Source organism: Balearica regulorum, chromosome 9 (genome assembly GCF_011004875.1).
Source record: "Balearica regulorum gibbericeps isolate bBalReg1 chromosome 9, bBalReg1.pri, whole genome shotgun sequence".
NCBI lineage: Eukaryota > Metazoa > Chordata > Aves > Gruiformes > Gruidae > Balearica > Balearica regulorum.
This window is the reverse complement of record NC_046192.1, coordinates 12,271,002-12,289,140: the sequence shown is the minus strand read 5'-3', so window position 1 is coordinate 12,289,140 and position 18,139 is coordinate 12,271,002. Positions and strand designations below refer to the sequence as shown.

The window sequence follows — 18,139 nt, the reverse complement described above, 5'->3', positions numbered from 1 at the left end:
AATAATGCTACCCAAATTAAAACGTAGTATTTTCTCTAAAGAAAACAATTTAGATACTGCAATTTGGCAGCCAACAAAAGGGGGGGACGTAGGAGAAAAAAATCCAGGGAGCCTGGAGGGGGAAAATGATAGCCAGATTTAAAGCAGCACTACAATAAATCAAGATCAATATACTGTACCCTAACACAGACATGAAACAGAGCTTCAGGAATTAAGTAGGTTCCCTTGGGCTACAGCAGGGAACCAGAGAGTTTGTACACTAAGGGCCGCCAAAGTCAGCTTGAACAATGCAAATCTATGAAGCCATTGAAATACTGTCACAGATGTAGTATTTAACAATGAGATATGGCCCAGGGTACTGTAAGTTACCTTCTCAAAATCTTCCTTGTTTTTTGGTGGCGGCAGCATTGGAGCATTAGGATTCTTCAATCTCTCCCTAGGCTGCGCGTTAAAAGGCAGTCCTGACGGAGGAGGCGGGAGGGTATGCTCCATCATGGAAGGCGGAATGTATATTGGATGTGGTGGTATAGGTACAGCTTTGCCCCAGCCTAGCTTCATCTCAAACGACATAATCATCTTGCCTGAAAAAGTGAAAGTAACAAAAAAACCGCCATCATTCTGTTATAAATTGGTTCTGTGTTACTCAAGATTTCTCCATGCAAGTGTAGCATCCATGTTTGCCTGCCATGGTTTACTTTTTGCTTACATTGTTGATTAGTGCATCATATCTATCAGACTACATCATGTGTGAATGAAAGCCTATTACGTGAAATATTTTATTAATCTTCACCCACCAATATACATTTCAGGAGACCACAGTACACGATTACTGGAATTGCTGGGGGGGGGGGGAATTTAAAACTTCTGACATTCAGCACATCAGAACAAACAGAGTAATTTTTAAATTATATTATTTCTGCACTTTAATTTGTCAAAATGGTTTTTTTGTAATAACCAAATTCTAATTATGTTATTCAAAACCAAATGTAATAACCATTTAGACCTCCTACATATTGTAAGCCTACTTACTAATGGTCCTAGTAAAGGACCGTTTTGAGTAAGCTATGCAAGGGCAACCTTTCATTTTCTATTCTTTTTGTCAAAGATGCTGATTTTTGATTTTCAGACTCTTCCTGAACTATAAGGACATAGCTTTCTTCATCACGTAAGATTTTTTTTCCCTTTTTTTTCAAATAGAAGATAGATAAAATAGTCCATATGCAAAATTACACGTCTGGTGTAGTAAATTTACCTCTTCAGTATTAGAAATTTAGCCATTATTCAAAAGAAGATATTTATACCAATTATTGATTATATCCTGTGCACTAGTTAAATTTACCAACAGTATTTTTTTTTGGTGGATAAACAACTACACATAATACATTCCTTCTTAAAACAGTCTGTCTACAGAGGAGAGATTATCAAACATTACCTCCTGCTCCATCTTCAAATCAATCAGAAATTTCCCATCTTTACCCACACCATAAGCCACCAGTATTCCCAGCCCTTAGGTATGCTCTAGTTTGATGACATTCAGCTGCCAGTAAAACAGTCAGCATAAACTAAAATCACTGCCAGTGTGGTATCAGTCTGATAACTTGAAGATATCCTTACAGTTACTTCTCAATATTCCTATAAAAATAATTACAAACTGAGAAATCTGTTTACCATTTAAATTCTTTAATGCTCTTTCAGCATCTCTCCTGTTCATGAAGGCAACAAAGCCACAATTTCTTTCTCTTGCTCTTTCTTCATCAGTTCTCGGCCACATAATTTTAACACTCGCTAATGGTCCAAAGCGTCCAAATTCTTGACATAACATCTCTTCATTCATCTACATGAAAAAAGGTAAAAATTACCATCTTGCTACTGCATTAAGATATTCGTTCATATTCTTGTTCAAATGATGAGATTTTAATTTTTTTCAGTTTCTGAAAAAACAACACTTAACTGATATCTCTCAATGCAATCTACTGCAAAAATAATAATTACAAAAACTGCATTTTAAACTGAACACACTCAAATTTCTGAGATATGATCCACCTTGCATGGAGATATCCATGGAAAAATAATTTTAACTGAGCATTTTTGCATCTAGTAAATGACAGTCTAAACCTTAACTTCTGCAGCATCATGTACAGAGCCTTTATTCAAATGAATACTGCCTCTACAGTCACCAACTGTACCTAGTATGTGGCTTTAAACATATGTGTACATTTTAAAATAAAAGGGAGGAAAATTGCCACTGAAAAAAAATTTAGCTGGACCCAAACATGCCAACGTTGCACTTCACTCCTTGACTCCAAACTTACTTGAGGATTAATGTTTCCAAGATACAAATTTGTTGTGCTTGGATCGCCAACATCATGTGACCCTGGTGCATAATCATCCAGTACTACAACGATGGAGGAAAAAAAAAACAGGGGAAAAAAGAAGTCATAATCCTTGCTATGCATTTGAGCGACAACACTATACTGAATGAGAAAAGAATCTATATTACCACCAGATGATCTGTTTCTTCTTGAAGGAGCATCCACTGAATAAATAGAAGAAAAATATATATAATTTAGTCTACAATTTTGTAGCCTAAACAAACATTAAAATAACATCTACTTACTTGAACGACGCTGGCCATCTGAATCCGACTGAGGTGGTTCAAAACGACTCAGTCTACCTTTTGTTTTATGTCTTTCATCACGCTCCTCTTGTATTCTACGAAACAAGTTTAACGTAAGTAACAACTTCATACCATTTTGAAGTTTTTATTCTAAAATTTTGAATTAACTTTAGAAACACAAGGATTTTTAATATTAAACTTGTTAAAAAATAAATTAAGAAATTAAAATTGCTTGTTAAAAATTCCAAATTGCCAGTATGTTTTAATTTCTGTTTAATCAACTGGAATATATCTACAGGAATTGTAACAGCTACATGCTTCCTCATTCATATTGTCAGGGTGTCTTAAACTCAAACAGAAATGACTTGGTTTAAGAAGCAGTTTACAAGACCAGAAATAAGAATTGCCCTCTGAAAGACTGACCCGAATTCCACATCCAACTGCCAGAGATCCACTGACTGTTCAGATGACTCTTCAAGATGCATACAACTTCTCAGTGTCTATTTCTCCTCCTACCTTTTCTAAGTCTTATTCACATGACCTGTCAACTTGTAGGGTGACAGATACCCCCATATGACCATTTCCAGAACATACAGGACCTTGTCACAGTTTACACCTCTGAGGATAGTACTCATACAAGTAACTATTTGGTTCTTCATAGTTTCACCTTAAATCCTGGTACGAAGATATTGCTTATCAGAAATATGAGGCTATCAATTCAATTCATTCACATCAACTAACGAACAGACAGCAGTGAAGTTCAAACAGTAGTCACAAGAGCCATTTGTGGATTTATAATGCAGTACTTGTTTTCTAATGTATACAGATTATTTTGTTTTCGATCTCTAACATCAGGGCAAATAGATGGCACTCAGTTACACTCAGTACATGTGCGGCTCTTTCTGTTGTATTACACATTCAAAAGTGAAAGAATCTGCTTTCTGAAGCATTATTCAGCTTGTTTTTAAAATTATGCAAGATGAAGTAGATATCTAAACTTTAATTACAAGTCTTATTTCTGCATTAATACAAAAGCTCAACCTCATACTACAATTCCTCCAAATATAGTTTTAGGGACACTGACAATACTTCTTCCTGAGTCTGATACATGTGTCAATTTGCTACCAATCCCTTTGCTACATCCCCAGAAAGAAAAAGTCAACACTAAAAACCTGAACATCCTCATCCATTGCAGTACCTACTTGTCTTGCTGCATCTTCACTAACTTTAACAATGTATGAGACCATGTTAACGAGTATTCTCATTTACAGACTCACACTTGCTAATTTATAATGGAATTGCATTCCAAGTTGCATTTTTAAGTAACATACTGACAGCAGATGTCAAAGAAACAAACCTAGGTTTCCATTTTTTATCCTGATGGATGGCTGGTTGATTCAACCATCAAAGCTTCTATTCACACATAACTGATCAAAAAATCATCCTAAGTAGCTTTGGAAACATAGCCAGTCATTCACTTACTGGACTCTCTGAAATACTTTATGCATTTCTTTTTAATTTTTTTTTTAATTGCTCTGGATATTCTGCTTATGAAGGCAGTACAAAACTGTTTCAAAAGTCAGAATCAAACATCTCTGACAAATCTCTCCAACAATTCCATTCATTTTAACAAACAAAGACTTAAGCCAGCATACCTGGCTTTTTTGGTTTGTTTTTTGATCATTTTATAGCCTCTGGTCAATGCTGAATTTCAAAACAGAAGTCCTTTTCAGCAATAGTGGTAAACACTTCCTAAACCAATCAGCATAAGAAAGGGCAGAAGTATCAAGGAATACCAGAGAACTAATTAGGTGGCAACTGATTATCCAGACAAATCACACATACCTGTAAGGAGCATCTACCTATATAGGTTTGTATTCCATTTTATTATCATTGCCATTGTTAATTAAGTCATACCACTCCACAAGCATTTGGGAAAAAAACAAAACAAAACCCTACTTTGGGAAACACCTTAGCAAGAATGATTCTAAATACTGCCTGTAAAAACAAGGTTGAAATCTTGTATCTTCTTTATTTACAGTAAAAACTAGTTAAACTTACTGCTTTAATTCTTCTTTAAAAAGTTCCAAATTACTCTTTTTCTTTTCCTTCTCTCCTTTCTTCAATGGCTAAAAATAAAGATATATCAGCCAATATTTCAGCAGATAAAATGAAACAAAAATAAAAGTTATATGTATGTAACAGCATTTTAGAAGATTTCCATGCATATTTTACCCACAACTTTCAAACCAAGTAAACTACAGGAGGAAAAAAAAAAAAGAAAAACAACAAAAAAGACAGACTTGAAAACATTAAGACTGAGCGCTATCAAACACAGAGCTAGAAAATATAAAATTAAGGACAGCTTACACTAAACTTTGTTACTTCTCATTATTACAATGCAGCATGTGTGATCAAACACTCTCTCTACAACATAAAAATTCAAAATATCTGATATATGTTGTCAGTTTGCTTCCACTTAGAAACTTAGAAGCTGACTACACCCCATCAAACTGTCATGCTCTAATTAAATTGATATATTTGTGTACATATATATGTATAATAATTTACATATATATATTCAATTACTTTATCCACAGACAAACATTCTATGTGAAAAGAATTTCCTTCTCTTGCTTCCTTTCAGATATAAATATAGGTCTGAAGAAACAGTTACTCTAAATAGTTTTAAGATCTTCAGAAAAAACTCTTGAATGACAAAGAACATGGATACTGGAATACTTTTTTTTTTTTTTTACTCCAACATATGCACCTTAACTAACTCATGTGAACTCTTATCTTCAACAACATTGCTTTTATATAACCAAATGTAAATTAAAACGTTTCCAATAGGCAGACATACAAAATATTGTGTTACACACTACAGCTTTGGAAAAACTGGACTTCCTACTCACCCCAGGCAAAGTTGTTTGTTTGTTTTTGTTTTTGGGGAGTGTCTGCCAAATAAATAAAATCATTTTTACCTCATTATCTTCAATCACCATTGGACAGGGCAAGTGAGTAAACTGATTGCATTATTTGATAAGTATTTATGACAAATTTGAAAAGCAGTAATATTCTTACAGTACAAATACTTGTATATGACAGAACAGAGCTCAGCATAATAAAAAAATGCTACAATTCATTTCTATAACTGTAGAGCTTTACATACAATGAAAACCAAAACTGCCATCCAGTATTACCCCACTAGTCTAAATTTGAGTTTTGTTTAAAGCTGGAGGGAAGCTAGGATGAGATTATCCACAATTATCACATTACATCTCATTTCCCACCCTAACAGGCAGTATCATATATGTTTCACTTTAAGCTTAAAAATCGTAGTAAGCTCTACTAAAAGACTTTTTAAAGACATCCAAGACATTAATTACACATCACAGATATACAGTAGTAACAGTAATCATATGTAACTACCACTTAACTTGAAGACTAAGTTTGTTCATATTTCCATTACTTTTTATGATGAAATCTCAGTTTAAGGTTAAAAAAAAGTAACAAACCATGCAGAAGTCAAAATTAATTAAATAAAAACAAGGTGTTCAGCTTCAAAAATGGGCGAGTTCTACAACTGATTTGGTACAACTCAAAGAGCTAAAAGGACTTCTCAAATACCACCAGATAAAAAAAAATTGACCTTTGCATTGATCCAAGTTTTTCTTGATGAATTTTTTTTTTTTTTTTTTTTAAGTTATAAAAACCTAAAAACAGATACCAGCAAGAATTGTTTCTAAAACTTCACAAATTCTCAGGATTGGAGAAACTGTTACTTTGTAATAGTCACTAAATCTGTGCTCATGAGAGGTCTGTCTCAATTAGCAGGAACACAGTAAAAACATACAGCAGCCAAACCAAAGTGCAGTACTAGATATATCACACTGGATACAGGGCTACTGGACCTCTGCATTTCATCATCTTGTTATTTGCTATGCGATTAAGCAAATAAAAATCTCCACCTTCTTTTAATATGCAATAAATGCAGATAAAACTACTCTGGAATATCACACAGACCTTTTTCTAAGCACTTCTAAATAATTCCTAAGTATGGGGTTAATATTCAAATAAGAAACTTACAGGCTTTTTGGTTTCTATCATTAAGAGGGATGGAGGCTTCTCATTAGATGGCTGGCTTGGTTGATTTTTTTGATCTGAAAATCGTGATGAAGGCTTATAGATTTTACCACGTTTTTCATCTGTTTCATGCTCCTCTGAAATTAAAGGCAAATAATTAAAACCAAATTGTGTTAACTAATGCTGTACAATACTGTTCATTAGAAAGAATGCTGTTGTTCTTTGGTCTTACTCATTTCATTCAATATATTAGTTCATATAAGAAAAAAGTGATAATACAAACTTTCATAATTTAACATCTTTTATTATGAAGAAAAAGCACAAAAATTAGGAATTTTTTTAAAAAAGCATTTTTTCCTCTGAAGTTTAAAAACACAAATCATGCCACACCTACCCAGTGAGTCAAAGCATATATATTTTAGCATTGGGCTTTCTTTGCTGCTTCTAATGTAACATATTAATTTTAAAGTGCAATTCAAAGTCAACCTTCATCTTTGCTCAAAGCCAAATGATCCACCACCACTACCCCCAAAAAAAGATTAGTTATACCTTTAGATGCATTAACAATTCCTCCTCTTACAAATGTTTTCACTTTATTCCCATCACTTCCTTCAAAGGCAGCAAGGAATTCTTCATAAATTTCTGCAGCAGCCTTCTCATCCTCCTACATAGCAAATGTTAATCAATTTACTATCATCACAGAACAACCTTCACTAGACAGCTATTCTTAAATTAGCTATGTGACACTCCTTTTTATTTTCTAGAGTTCATGCCACAAACTGCATCAAATGAGTTTCAATTTTAGATTGAATTCAAATTTCTGAGAAATGTGGGAAGAACACAGCACGTAATAAGTAAAGCAAGTAAGGCCTGTATGCTCAAATATGACTGCTCATTTACAAGAGTTTACATGGCTATTTAATATTCAAAGGATGCCAAACAGAAAAGATCATATGAAACACCAGCATTATGAGACTGGAACTTTGTCAGCATCAGAGAACAGCACACATTCCATCTTACCCATTATGATCAACTCGTGTGACTGACAGGGATTAACAACAGGATCAACTTTATGTACTTCCCAGAGAAGTTAATTCAATGACTTAATAAAGTTGAGTGAGACACTAAGCTTAGCACTACTGTGTTTCTTTAGGTTAGTATTTCCAACAACCTAGCAGGAGATAGCCCACTGAAATGCAGTAAGAGTTGTGTGTGTAAAATTCAAAGCCCAGAATTTCTAAAACTTCCACTTACCAACTATAAGCTACATATTTCCTAAAATGTGGATGCTCCTGAGTATGCTAAAATTCTCTATCAAATTTTAATGGTTTTATTCATTCCAAAAGAAGTGATTAAACAAAAATGTTTTACGGAATAACAAGGATGTGTATTGAAACCATTTCAGACAGGACAGGTACTCTTTCCAATTACTGAAATCCAATGACACAGAGCAAACGAAGAACAGAAAATAACCAAAGGTGATGGCTGTCTTCATTTTGAGCAATACAACAATCAATGGATTGTTGTAATTCAGTATTTCAGGAAGCCAGAGAAATTATTTCTCACACAGAAGGAGAGAAGCAAGCCTCTCTATCTTAATGCCATGGATGCCAAAAACAAATGACACATGTAAAATACAATTCGCTTTCATTCTTAGAAAGCTGCAATTATCAAAATAAAAAAAATTGGTGATAAAGCTGGTTATAATCTAAAAGCAAACTTCTCAGTTCTGTGTACAAAATAAAATTTTCATTGTATACCATTACCTTCTTTTTTAATTCTTCTTGCTCCTTCTTGCTCAGAGTCCGTTTGGCAGCACTCATTTTGCCAATACTGAATGCTTTAAGTTTGCTTTCCATTAGAGGCTGCAAAAGGAGTAAGAAAACAAACATTAAACTGTTCACAAAACAATTAAAATAATGTTACTCTTTACCTTAGTCTACACCAGAAACTTTCTACCTGAAGTGATTTAACCTAAACAAAACAAAGAAAAGGCTTCCTGTACTTCTCTCTGAACTTGCCATTATCTAATACAACCAAAAAATTTAAATCTGTGGGTTTTTAAAAACAAATCATCCTTGATTTAATGAGAAAGCTTTTAATACACAATTCCAACACCGCTGAAATCTGAAAGGTACTCACTCCAAGAGCCTGGACATCTTACGCAACACACAGTTTCTAAACCTTTGGAAATACATGCTTTGCACTACAGTTCCTTTTTGATCATGGCAATTTCCAGGGAAAAAAAACAAACAAAAATTCTAAAAGCTTTTCTGACTATTTTGGCCAGAAGAATGTTTGTGCAAGATTGAACAGGCGAACTGAAGAATAAAATGGATGCTAAATTTGAGTTGGACTTCAAGGTTAAATGTAATATTTTTGCTTGAAGAAGAAAATACATTCTTGAGGTTTTCAGCTAAATAAAACAGTTAAATAAAACAAGAGATCTCACATTTAGCTCCTAGAGTCTTTCTATTTCAGGTAATTTAGCCTCCATTCCTCCCTTCTTGAAACCCTGATGAAGGAAGACCTCCACGTAACAGTCACTTCTGGAGAGTATGGCATGAGAATTCTTATGGTTCTATTTAGGTAGTTAACAGACGGTAAAGTGTTGAGAGAGGAAAGACAGCAGGATGAAGACCACGTTCAAAAGACACGGGCAATGGGAAGGAAAGGAGAGAAAAGGTAAGAAACTTCTCTGGAAACTCCTAGCTTAACACAGTAACTCATAAAGAAGCAGCATAAGAACAAGACAAAAAGCTCCGAAAGAGCAAGACACAAGCTATTAGCCTTTATCTTCAAAATATTTTGACGCACTTACACAGTGCACAGTGATGCTTTAAACTACCATTTTTGCAATGACAGTTCTTTAAAAAAAATAAACAACAAATCAGCTCAATTTAATAGAACATGAAGACAAATAAGGTGAACAAACTCATATTATTAAAGAAATTCAGATGCCAATTGCAGAAACAGTTTCATAGAAACACAGAACCATAGAATACCAGGTTGGAAGGGACCTCAAGGATTATCTGGTCCAACGTTTCCTGGCAAAAGCACAGACTAGGCAAGATAGCCCAGCACCCTGTCCAGCTGAATCTTAAAAGTGTCCAATGTTGGGGAATCCATCACTTCCCTGGGGAGATTATTCTAATGGCTGATTGTTCCATTGTGAAAAATTTTCCTCTTGTGTCCAATCGGAATGTCACCAGGTACCCATTACCACTCGTCTTTTCCATGTGACTCTTGGTAAAAAGGGAGCCTTCATCTTCTTTGTAACCACCCTTTAAATACTGAAACATAGCGACAAGGTCTCCTCTAAGCCTTCTTTTCTCAAGGCTGAACAAACCCAGTTCTTTCTGCGTTCCCTCATATGGCAAGCTTCCCAGTCCTTTGATCATCATTTCCTCTAGGAATCATTTTCTTTGTAAAGGGTTTTATTTCTAGTGTCAGCTTCCTAGTCAGTATTTCTTACATACAAAAAAGCACTGTGAAAAACAACTGTTTGAAATACCTTCAGTTTATAATTCTTGTTTAGTACCACAAACACCTCTTAGATCTGTGCCAAGTGTAGGACCAAAATAGCTCATATTTCTTTGAAAAACGTTCCCTATTTCATCATTAAAAGGAAAATTATCAGTTACAAAATTAATGCAGTGCTGTCTGTGGAGTCATCTGTTTTATGATACTATGTTTGTCAACATGACCTGCTGTGAAATCAGATCAGAAACTTTTTATGCATCTGTGTGGTTTAAAGTTAATAAAATCCAGTTTTCCTGTTGTCTGAAAGACAGCTTGTATTTCAGTATGACAAACAATACACAACCTTGGCAAATGTGGACATATTGCTATGGCACAGCAATGCAGACAAAACACATGCCACACTCCTACCCAAGGCTTATCCTGTCATCAGGAAATAATCTCTCACAGCAACATTACAGGATACCTGAGATCAGCCACATGAATATATGCTCTAGTGACATAAGGGAAGCAGCTGCTTGGTAACAAGAGTTCTGGGACTGAGCTCTCAGTTTAGAAAGGGTCTCGGAAGAAAAAAACCCCAAAAAAACCCCAAACACAAACCCCAAATACCTTCAAAGTGGTTGGAGCATTATAAAGTTAATAGGATTGAACTAATTTAGGCCGGCTAGTTACATTCCAGTAGGCAATTATAACATCATTATTAACCATACGTAGCTTCAAATAATTCCTAACAACATAGCTATACAAAACTTGAAGACCTTCCTCCTTCAAAAAATGGAATACAGTGAAAAGAGTAAAGCAAATGACAGAAAGAAGAGAAAGCTTCTAGCTGAGTAATCAAATCATGAAAGCAAACTCCCATTAAACATAACACTGCATTGACTATAAAAAGGCACAAGTACTGAAGTCCCAGTTCCACAGACAACACAAAACATTCAAAAGAGACTTAAGAGTAATTTTCCAAATTGTAGCAAGTAAAGCAAATCAATAAAAGAATCTACTTCTTATGAAAAGTTTCTGCTATGACAACTTGAATACTGTTACTTTACAAGCAATTTAACAGCTGGTAACTGACTTTTTCATACACAAAATCAAATTGAAATCTTGAAAATCCAAACCACAGAATGAACTGTCTGGGATTAACACTCTGGCTCTTGCTGCCTGTTTTCATTTTAGCTCAGAAATAGGTAGGCCTTCAAGCAATGTACTAACCACATGACCAGATGAAGGTCTTTTCAGTGGGGGAAAAAAAAAAGACTAGGTAATTATTCTTACCTTCATAAAGGATGAAATTCAGGTCACACTATCTCTACTTTTGAGAAGCCAACTGTACACAAAAGACACTTGATATACAGTGACTCTTACAATTAATCACTTTGTATTTTGAACTATTCCTCAGTATGAGAGATAAACATATAACAATCCTTATAGCTTCTCCTGTTCAAGTATCTATCATGAATGCAATATCATGCAGCAGAGCTTCCTACACTAGAGGTTGTTCGAAATTTTCAAGGATTATTTTTAAACGTGAAAATCAATGGTTCATTTACAAACACCTACAGATTACATACCCAATGCACCAGAGTCTGCCTGCAGCAAATCGTTTTCTTTGGAAAACAGGTCTATTTTGATTTTGTGGGTTGAGTTTTTTTGTTGGGGTTTTCGGTTTTGGGGGATTTTTTAATATATTTTGGACTTACATGCGTATCCACAGATCCAGTGGTGTGTGCATCTGGCACTCTGACCTGAGGAGACAAGGAGGAGGAGGTGAGGCACAGAAAGAGAAACAACCTCTGTTTTTTTATTCAGTTCTTCAAATGTGATTTTCATTTCAACTTCAACATCCAAATACACAAGAACAAAGATACATGTAATGTATTTTAATAATATATCTGACCAGGGTCACAGCAAAAACAATGTCAATATAAGGCAAACAAGAGATTAAAGACAGACTGGTTTTGCTACCATCAAAATAATTTAAAGTTGCATAGCTGGACTTTATAAACATGCCACTAACACCACTGCAAGGAAAAAAAAAAGTTTGTTACACTGAATCTGCAAGAGTTGTCATTAAAAGCAGTTAAAGATTACATAAAGTGCTTGATTATATTCGGCTTGCTATAAAATCATTTCCAAAACTGCTCTTAGTATGTTGTTCATAGATGGAAGTTGGCCAGCTCAAGAACACTAATTTAAGTCCAATTTGTGAGTATGTACTAAGTAACATTATTACTTTAAAGTAACTGAATTTTAACACGTAAACCAGCATACATACAAAATTTGCATAGGTTTTTTTTAAAATCAAGTTTTAAATGACTTCAAGTGATCGAGAACACTGCAACAAACAGGACTGAACACATTTTTAAATTATGTAATGCCCAAATTCCAGAAAACCTCACTGACATAACATCTACTATTAAGGCATAACTGCCTGATACACAATTCATCTCTAAACTGAAATTTAAGTCAAAATAAAACATTTCCATTAAACAAAATCTGTTCATTAGTTACAGAACATTAGCACTTCTCCTTATTACCAGGAATTTATAGTTTCTACCAGATATAGTACAGTGCTCATCTCCAGCCTTCCAAAGCGTACAAGCACTAAATGCTACTCTAGAAGATAATTTACTAGACCTTATTTTCATTTTGCATCCTGCTTTTTCGTCAACTACGATAGAGACTTTATCTTTAGGCAAGTATATTCTTATGTTTTACAGTTAATTTAGAAAAAATGGTAGACAGCACTTCAGGAGCCAGAACTAAGTCCACAAAGGTAGAGAGAGACACAAAGCTACCACCCTTAAAAGGGAGAAGCAAAAGGCTCCTAGGAATACGTTTGGGTGGGTTTTTTAAGAAAGAGAAAGGGGGGAAAAAACCCCAAATGAAAACCCATATGTCTTACTCTCAAAGACGTCCCAAATCCACTTACCTGCAACACTATACATTACTCACATCTTTGCACAGAAGTTAATAAGAAGTTTAGTTCACATGCACCAGTAACAGTTCATTAAAATACACGTGGAAGCAAGTATCACAAGCATCTTTTACTAATATCGCTTCCTGCAAACTTTCCCTCTGTATTTGGTGCTGGATTTTTTTGTGGTTCACAACTGTCTATGGCACTCAAATCAGTAATCTGTTATCCACAGTTCTACATATTGCAGAAATGTAGCTTAAGGAAACCTGTCCTCCCCCAGAGAGTTTATGAATGTATAGCACAACATCACACAGATAAAAGGCACTGTGCAGAAGAATTTCAGAGCTTGAAAACAGCATTCCTCCTGCTGCCAGCTTCCACCCTGTGGCAACCAACACATCAGTTACTTTTTTTTTTTCAAAGGATGAAATTGTAATTTCAAATTTCAGACATGCAGTTAAAAAGATAAATCTCAAAGGTGGATGGAACTGCCTTTGTGTAATGACAGCGTCGAGACCTAGCACTGCTTGGGGGAAAGAGGTTGTTTGGCAACAGCATAATGAAATGACCATTTCACAATTCTCTGCATCTGTTTCATTTACAGAAGTTTTGGAAAGCGACACCTTCCAATGGGAACGGATGCTGAAGCTGCTTACAAGGAGGACAACAAACGAGGCATCGCACACAGTAACAAAGGGTACCAATGCTCAGTACAATGACACTTAAGACACAATATCCTGAGGAAGACCATAAAAAAAAGTAACAGGCACTAAATCTGTTTCTCCAGCAACAGAGCAGATGATAGTGCTCGGAAAGGCTTTCAATGCAAGGCAGCATGCAGACATTCTGCAGGCGTTAGCAGGAGAGCAGGCCAAGGATCACAGAAGTCTGGAAGTCGCTGAGCTACAAGTACAGCGGCACTCCCCAACCCACCAACAGGGACTACAGCACTGTGGAGCAAGCCACCCCAAATAGTAGCCAAGCAACAGAATTTCTACCAAGGTGCATTCTGAAAACTTCTAAAAGCAGTTTTAGCTTTCAGACAAACTTTATCCCACAGCAACTAGCAGCTTTGCAGAGCCACATTTTTCTCCTCCTTAAACAGTTCTTATTTTTAAGGTCTTCTCTTCCCATCTATAAATTTGGTTCATACCTTTGGTACTGCTCCTGACCATCCAAGCAACTGTACCCACAAAGCACAAGGTGAAATGATTCTTGACAAAATTACACATTGTGATCTGCCAGTTTCTACACAGTAGTTACTAAAAAACCCTAATTCTCACACTTTGTATCCATCTGCACCGCCTTGACAAAAGGGGCAATTTTGTTTCTGTAAGAGTTACACCAGCCCAGTTGACTCAACAGAATCACAAAGTCTTTCTAACATTCACACGGAGGAGCGTTTCAGAAGATGTTGCCCACCTGTGTTAAAACCTGGAACAGGATAGTTTTTTCCTCTTCTCATCATGTTAAGTAGCTGAACTGAACTAACTGTTGAAAGAAATACATCCAATGCTCTGTCCTGCACTTGAGGATGTGTTCACTGTTCAAGATGTGAGGATAGCTCCCTCATGTTCAAAACACCGACAGAAAAAAATGCAGTAAATCCATCTTTCAGTCATAGCCAGCATAAACAATCTACAAATATCCTCTTAATCACTTTCTCAATCTCTTTCATTGCACAGGTCCCTCAAAGAATTGTACTAGCATAACTGAAGTATCAATGCAGGCTGCTGAAATGGCATTCCAGTAAAATACAGCCCTGTCAAACCACAGTCTTGGAGGTCAGGTCGCTCAAAACTCCATTATTGAGTCTAGCCAAGTTTACTCAACCTTCAATAGGAAAAAAAAATCTTCACAGGAGATTCATTTTCATGCAAATAAAATTGATTACAAATTCCTATCAGAAAGCCAAAGCAGAGAGCCCTTTCTCAGATTCTGATGTTTAATTCTTCTTCCAGCTTCATGGCAGCTTCCAAAGAAAACAGAAGAGACAACTGCTCTCCCAAATCTTCCCTCCTGTCAGCCGTGCAAGTGCCCACAAATCCAGCTCTCCATAGTTTCTCCAAGTTTAACCATCTCTGGGTAAAACTGGTACAATCATGTTATTTCTCAATTATTTAAAATACACTGTATAACATAAGCAAACATCTTTAATTAATACTGATGCCATTTAGTAAAACAACAAAGAGCAACAAAAGCTGCCAATAAAACCCAGAAGGCAATCCCATGGCCTTCCAAAAGCTGGATATTATTTTTACAACTGTAATGGCCACAACTTAATCATAAATAAAAGCCCTACCCTTGCACAAATGAATAGCTTCAGGGTAAAGTGTTTATGAGAAATGCCACCATAAGACACTCTTGCCCTGTTTCAACACCTTCCATTGATTCTGCCCGTATACTGGGTGGCTGCTCACACTGAACTATACCACTTGTCCTGATCTCACTGATCGCCTAGGAAAGAAAGAGTTGGGGGGTTCAGCCAAACCAGTTTCCAATTCATAGCAGGCTCCCCTCACCCCCTCAAAATCATGCCAAATCAACTAAAGACGACAATGTTTAGGAGGGAAAAAGTAGCTAAGGCTAGGACTGGTTTGTGTCAGCACTGATACCAAGGAAAAGCAAATGGAATCACAGCTTAAATTAAGATGTCAAAATCCAGCAAAGGCAGGGCATTTCCAGCCCAAACTGTCTTTTTTATTCTTCCTTTCTCTATCAATCTCTCTAGAAAACAAATGCTTGTAAACACTGCAAATTATTTTAGAGCTAATCTATTTACTCTTTACATTTACTGGAATAGTGCATATTAATATTATTCACTACTTAAATAGGCACCACTTGCAGACATAAAATAAATAGAAAATGGTTTTCTCTGAAGTACTTGCAAGGAATGCTATTCCCTAAGAACCTTAAACTCAGATGAACAGGAGGTGCCAGCATTTAACTTTCTACTTCTTAGAGAGGAAATGAGGACACCTCCTTTTACATTTCCACCAACAGAGGAATGCACTTATGCTTCTCCTGCTCCTGGTCACCAGTTGAACAACAAGACAGGGAAAGTTAAAGACCAGGAGTTTCACCATCCTGCAGAATGCTACATCCAACTGGAATTCACCAGATTTTGTATTGCCACTCTTCATATACTTCGACTTACGAAGCAAAGCTGTCAATTCACAAGCAAGTAATCACTGTTCTTCAACATTTAATTAACACGTAACTGACTCAAAAGCCTGAGAAATGCACTTAATCTTAAGGAACACTGTTAAAATATCATTTAGAATGAAAAATGTGAAACCTACAGCTTGTCCAAGCGGATAATCTCTTCTGCCACATGGTATCCACTTTGTACAGTATTATATGTAAGAGCAGTGGACATGCAATATAGTTACTATTCTCAGAATATAAAATAAGAAAATGGTAGAATCATTGAGCAGCTAATATTTCATTACATCAAGATAATAATTTAATATAATCAGTGTCTGCCATCTTAGAATCATATCCTACACTGACCTCCTCTGCAGTCTTGGGTAATCTCTATTTTCTCTTCCTTACTTTTGTCCTTCTTTCCTGTTTAGATTTCTGGAAATCTCAAGCACATACCTTGCTATCTTAATCTCAAAGTGACACAGAAATAGATGGATGCTTTTGCAACACAATTCACATCGGAGACTTTCAAATTTATTTAGAAGCTGACAGTATTATAAAAAGCAGCTACCACCACACCACCACAGGCAATGGGTGCTCCTGGACCCATACCATCTCCAGCAATGGTTTTCAAACAGGGAATCAAACAAATAATGTCTGACTGAAATAAGCTTGATTTTACACTATAGAACAAAATAACTGGCTAGATGTTCGAAATCAATACTTGGACACTAAGACCAAAGAACAAACACCACCCGTTCTGAAGGTGATAAACCATATCTTACTGTTAAGTGTTAAAGCCTTCAACCGCTAGGCCACAGCTCTTCACAGAAGACAGAAAATAGAATGTCACTGTGTCTTCCCCGGAGGTAGGCTAGAAGCCAGCAAAAGTACATCTTGGGATTGCCACTGAAACATATCCTACAGAGTCTACGAGACATAGTTGTTTTGCAAGTACGATTATTCTTATAACTTGCAAATACCATGCATCAGCAGAAATGAAGCCTAAAACTGCAATTTTTGTATGTAAGGAAACAAATCTTAAATTATTTTTAAAAATCAAAATGATTGATAAATAATTACTTTAAGAAATTGAGCAAAATTGTTTATGGTTTAACAATCTAAGCAAATAACATTTTCATGCAGGCTCAATTAAAAATACACATATTTATCCTTCATGCTTACATTAATTAAGAAAATAAGAATATTACCAATTTCAGTACCATTATGTCATACTTTGCAGAAATTTGAAAAGTATCTCCATGGATATATATATTGCAAGCATCCATGAAATGACAAAAAAAAAACAAAAAACCACCACATAAACCCTGCCCCCTCAAGAAAGCTGAGGTTGAAGGAAATAAATCCCAAGAGCTAGGCATGTCTTATTTTATTTCACTTTTCAACAAAAACATTCTCATGGATCCAGGTATGTACTATTGCTATTTTCTTTGGCACATAAAATAATATTGACAAAACAAAACAAGTAAGATCTAGAATATAAAGCGTAGAAAAAAATACTACTGGGAACACAGCACACGCCTCTAGAGTAATGGGAAATTGAGGTGTGAAGGGGAGCTGCACAAAGATGGCAAGATACAGGACCCTACTCGACAGGCCTCAACAGACTAACGCAGATGTTCGGCTTTACATTCTCTAGTAGTCCCACTGACTTTATGGGATGGATGACTTAGTAGGAAGAGTTAAGCGTCTGCACATACCTCTGCAGAACTGAGATCTAGGACAGAAAAAAATTCTTATAAATTAATTATTATTGCATATTAAAAAAAGAATGTCATCAGTACAGAAATAGTAAATGACAAAACAGAAAAGTCTATGATGTAACTGTGAAAAGAAACAGATCACATCTGGGTTGGTTTTGTGTA

The 18,139-nt window shown here is 35.6% G+C and overlaps 1 protein-coding gene across 10 annotated transcripts in view; it reads right to left on the bottom strand.

Annotated features, from left to right (window-relative positions):
* U2SURP (U2 snRNP associated SURP domain containing) overlaps window positions 1-18,139 on the bottom strand; it is a 48,461-nt gene that overhangs the window by 28,778 nt on the left and 1,544 nt on the right. For 5 of the 10 annotated variants that reach the window (XM_075761136.1, XM_075761144.1, XM_075761137.1 and 2 more), the window contains exons 2-12: window positions 11,887-11,931; window positions 8,470-8,568; window positions 7,253-7,367; window positions 6,707-6,840; window positions 5,533-5,574; window positions 4,679-4,746; window positions 2,618-2,712; window positions 2,501-2,536; window positions 2,313-2,395; window positions 1,669-1,834; window positions 370-581 (exon numbers count right to left, since the gene is read on the bottom strand). In XM_075761136.1, coding sequence (XP_075617251.1) covers window positions 370-581; window positions 1,669-1,834; window positions 2,313-2,395; window positions 2,501-2,536; window positions 2,618-2,712; window positions 4,679-4,746; window positions 5,533-5,574; window positions 6,707-6,840; window positions 7,253-7,367; window positions 8,470-8,568; window positions 11,887-11,931 — 1,095 coding nt within the window. Of the gene's footprint in view, window positions 1-369; window positions 582-1,668; window positions 1,835-2,312; window positions 2,396-2,500; window positions 2,537-2,617; window positions 2,713-4,678; window positions 4,747-5,532; window positions 5,575-6,706; window positions 6,841-7,252; window positions 7,368-8,469; window positions 8,569-11,886; window positions 11,932-14,528; window positions 14,609-18,139 lie in introns of those variants that run through there. The other 5 variants (XM_075761138.1, XM_075761140.1, XM_075761141.1 and 2 more) reach the window with 3 other exon arrangements.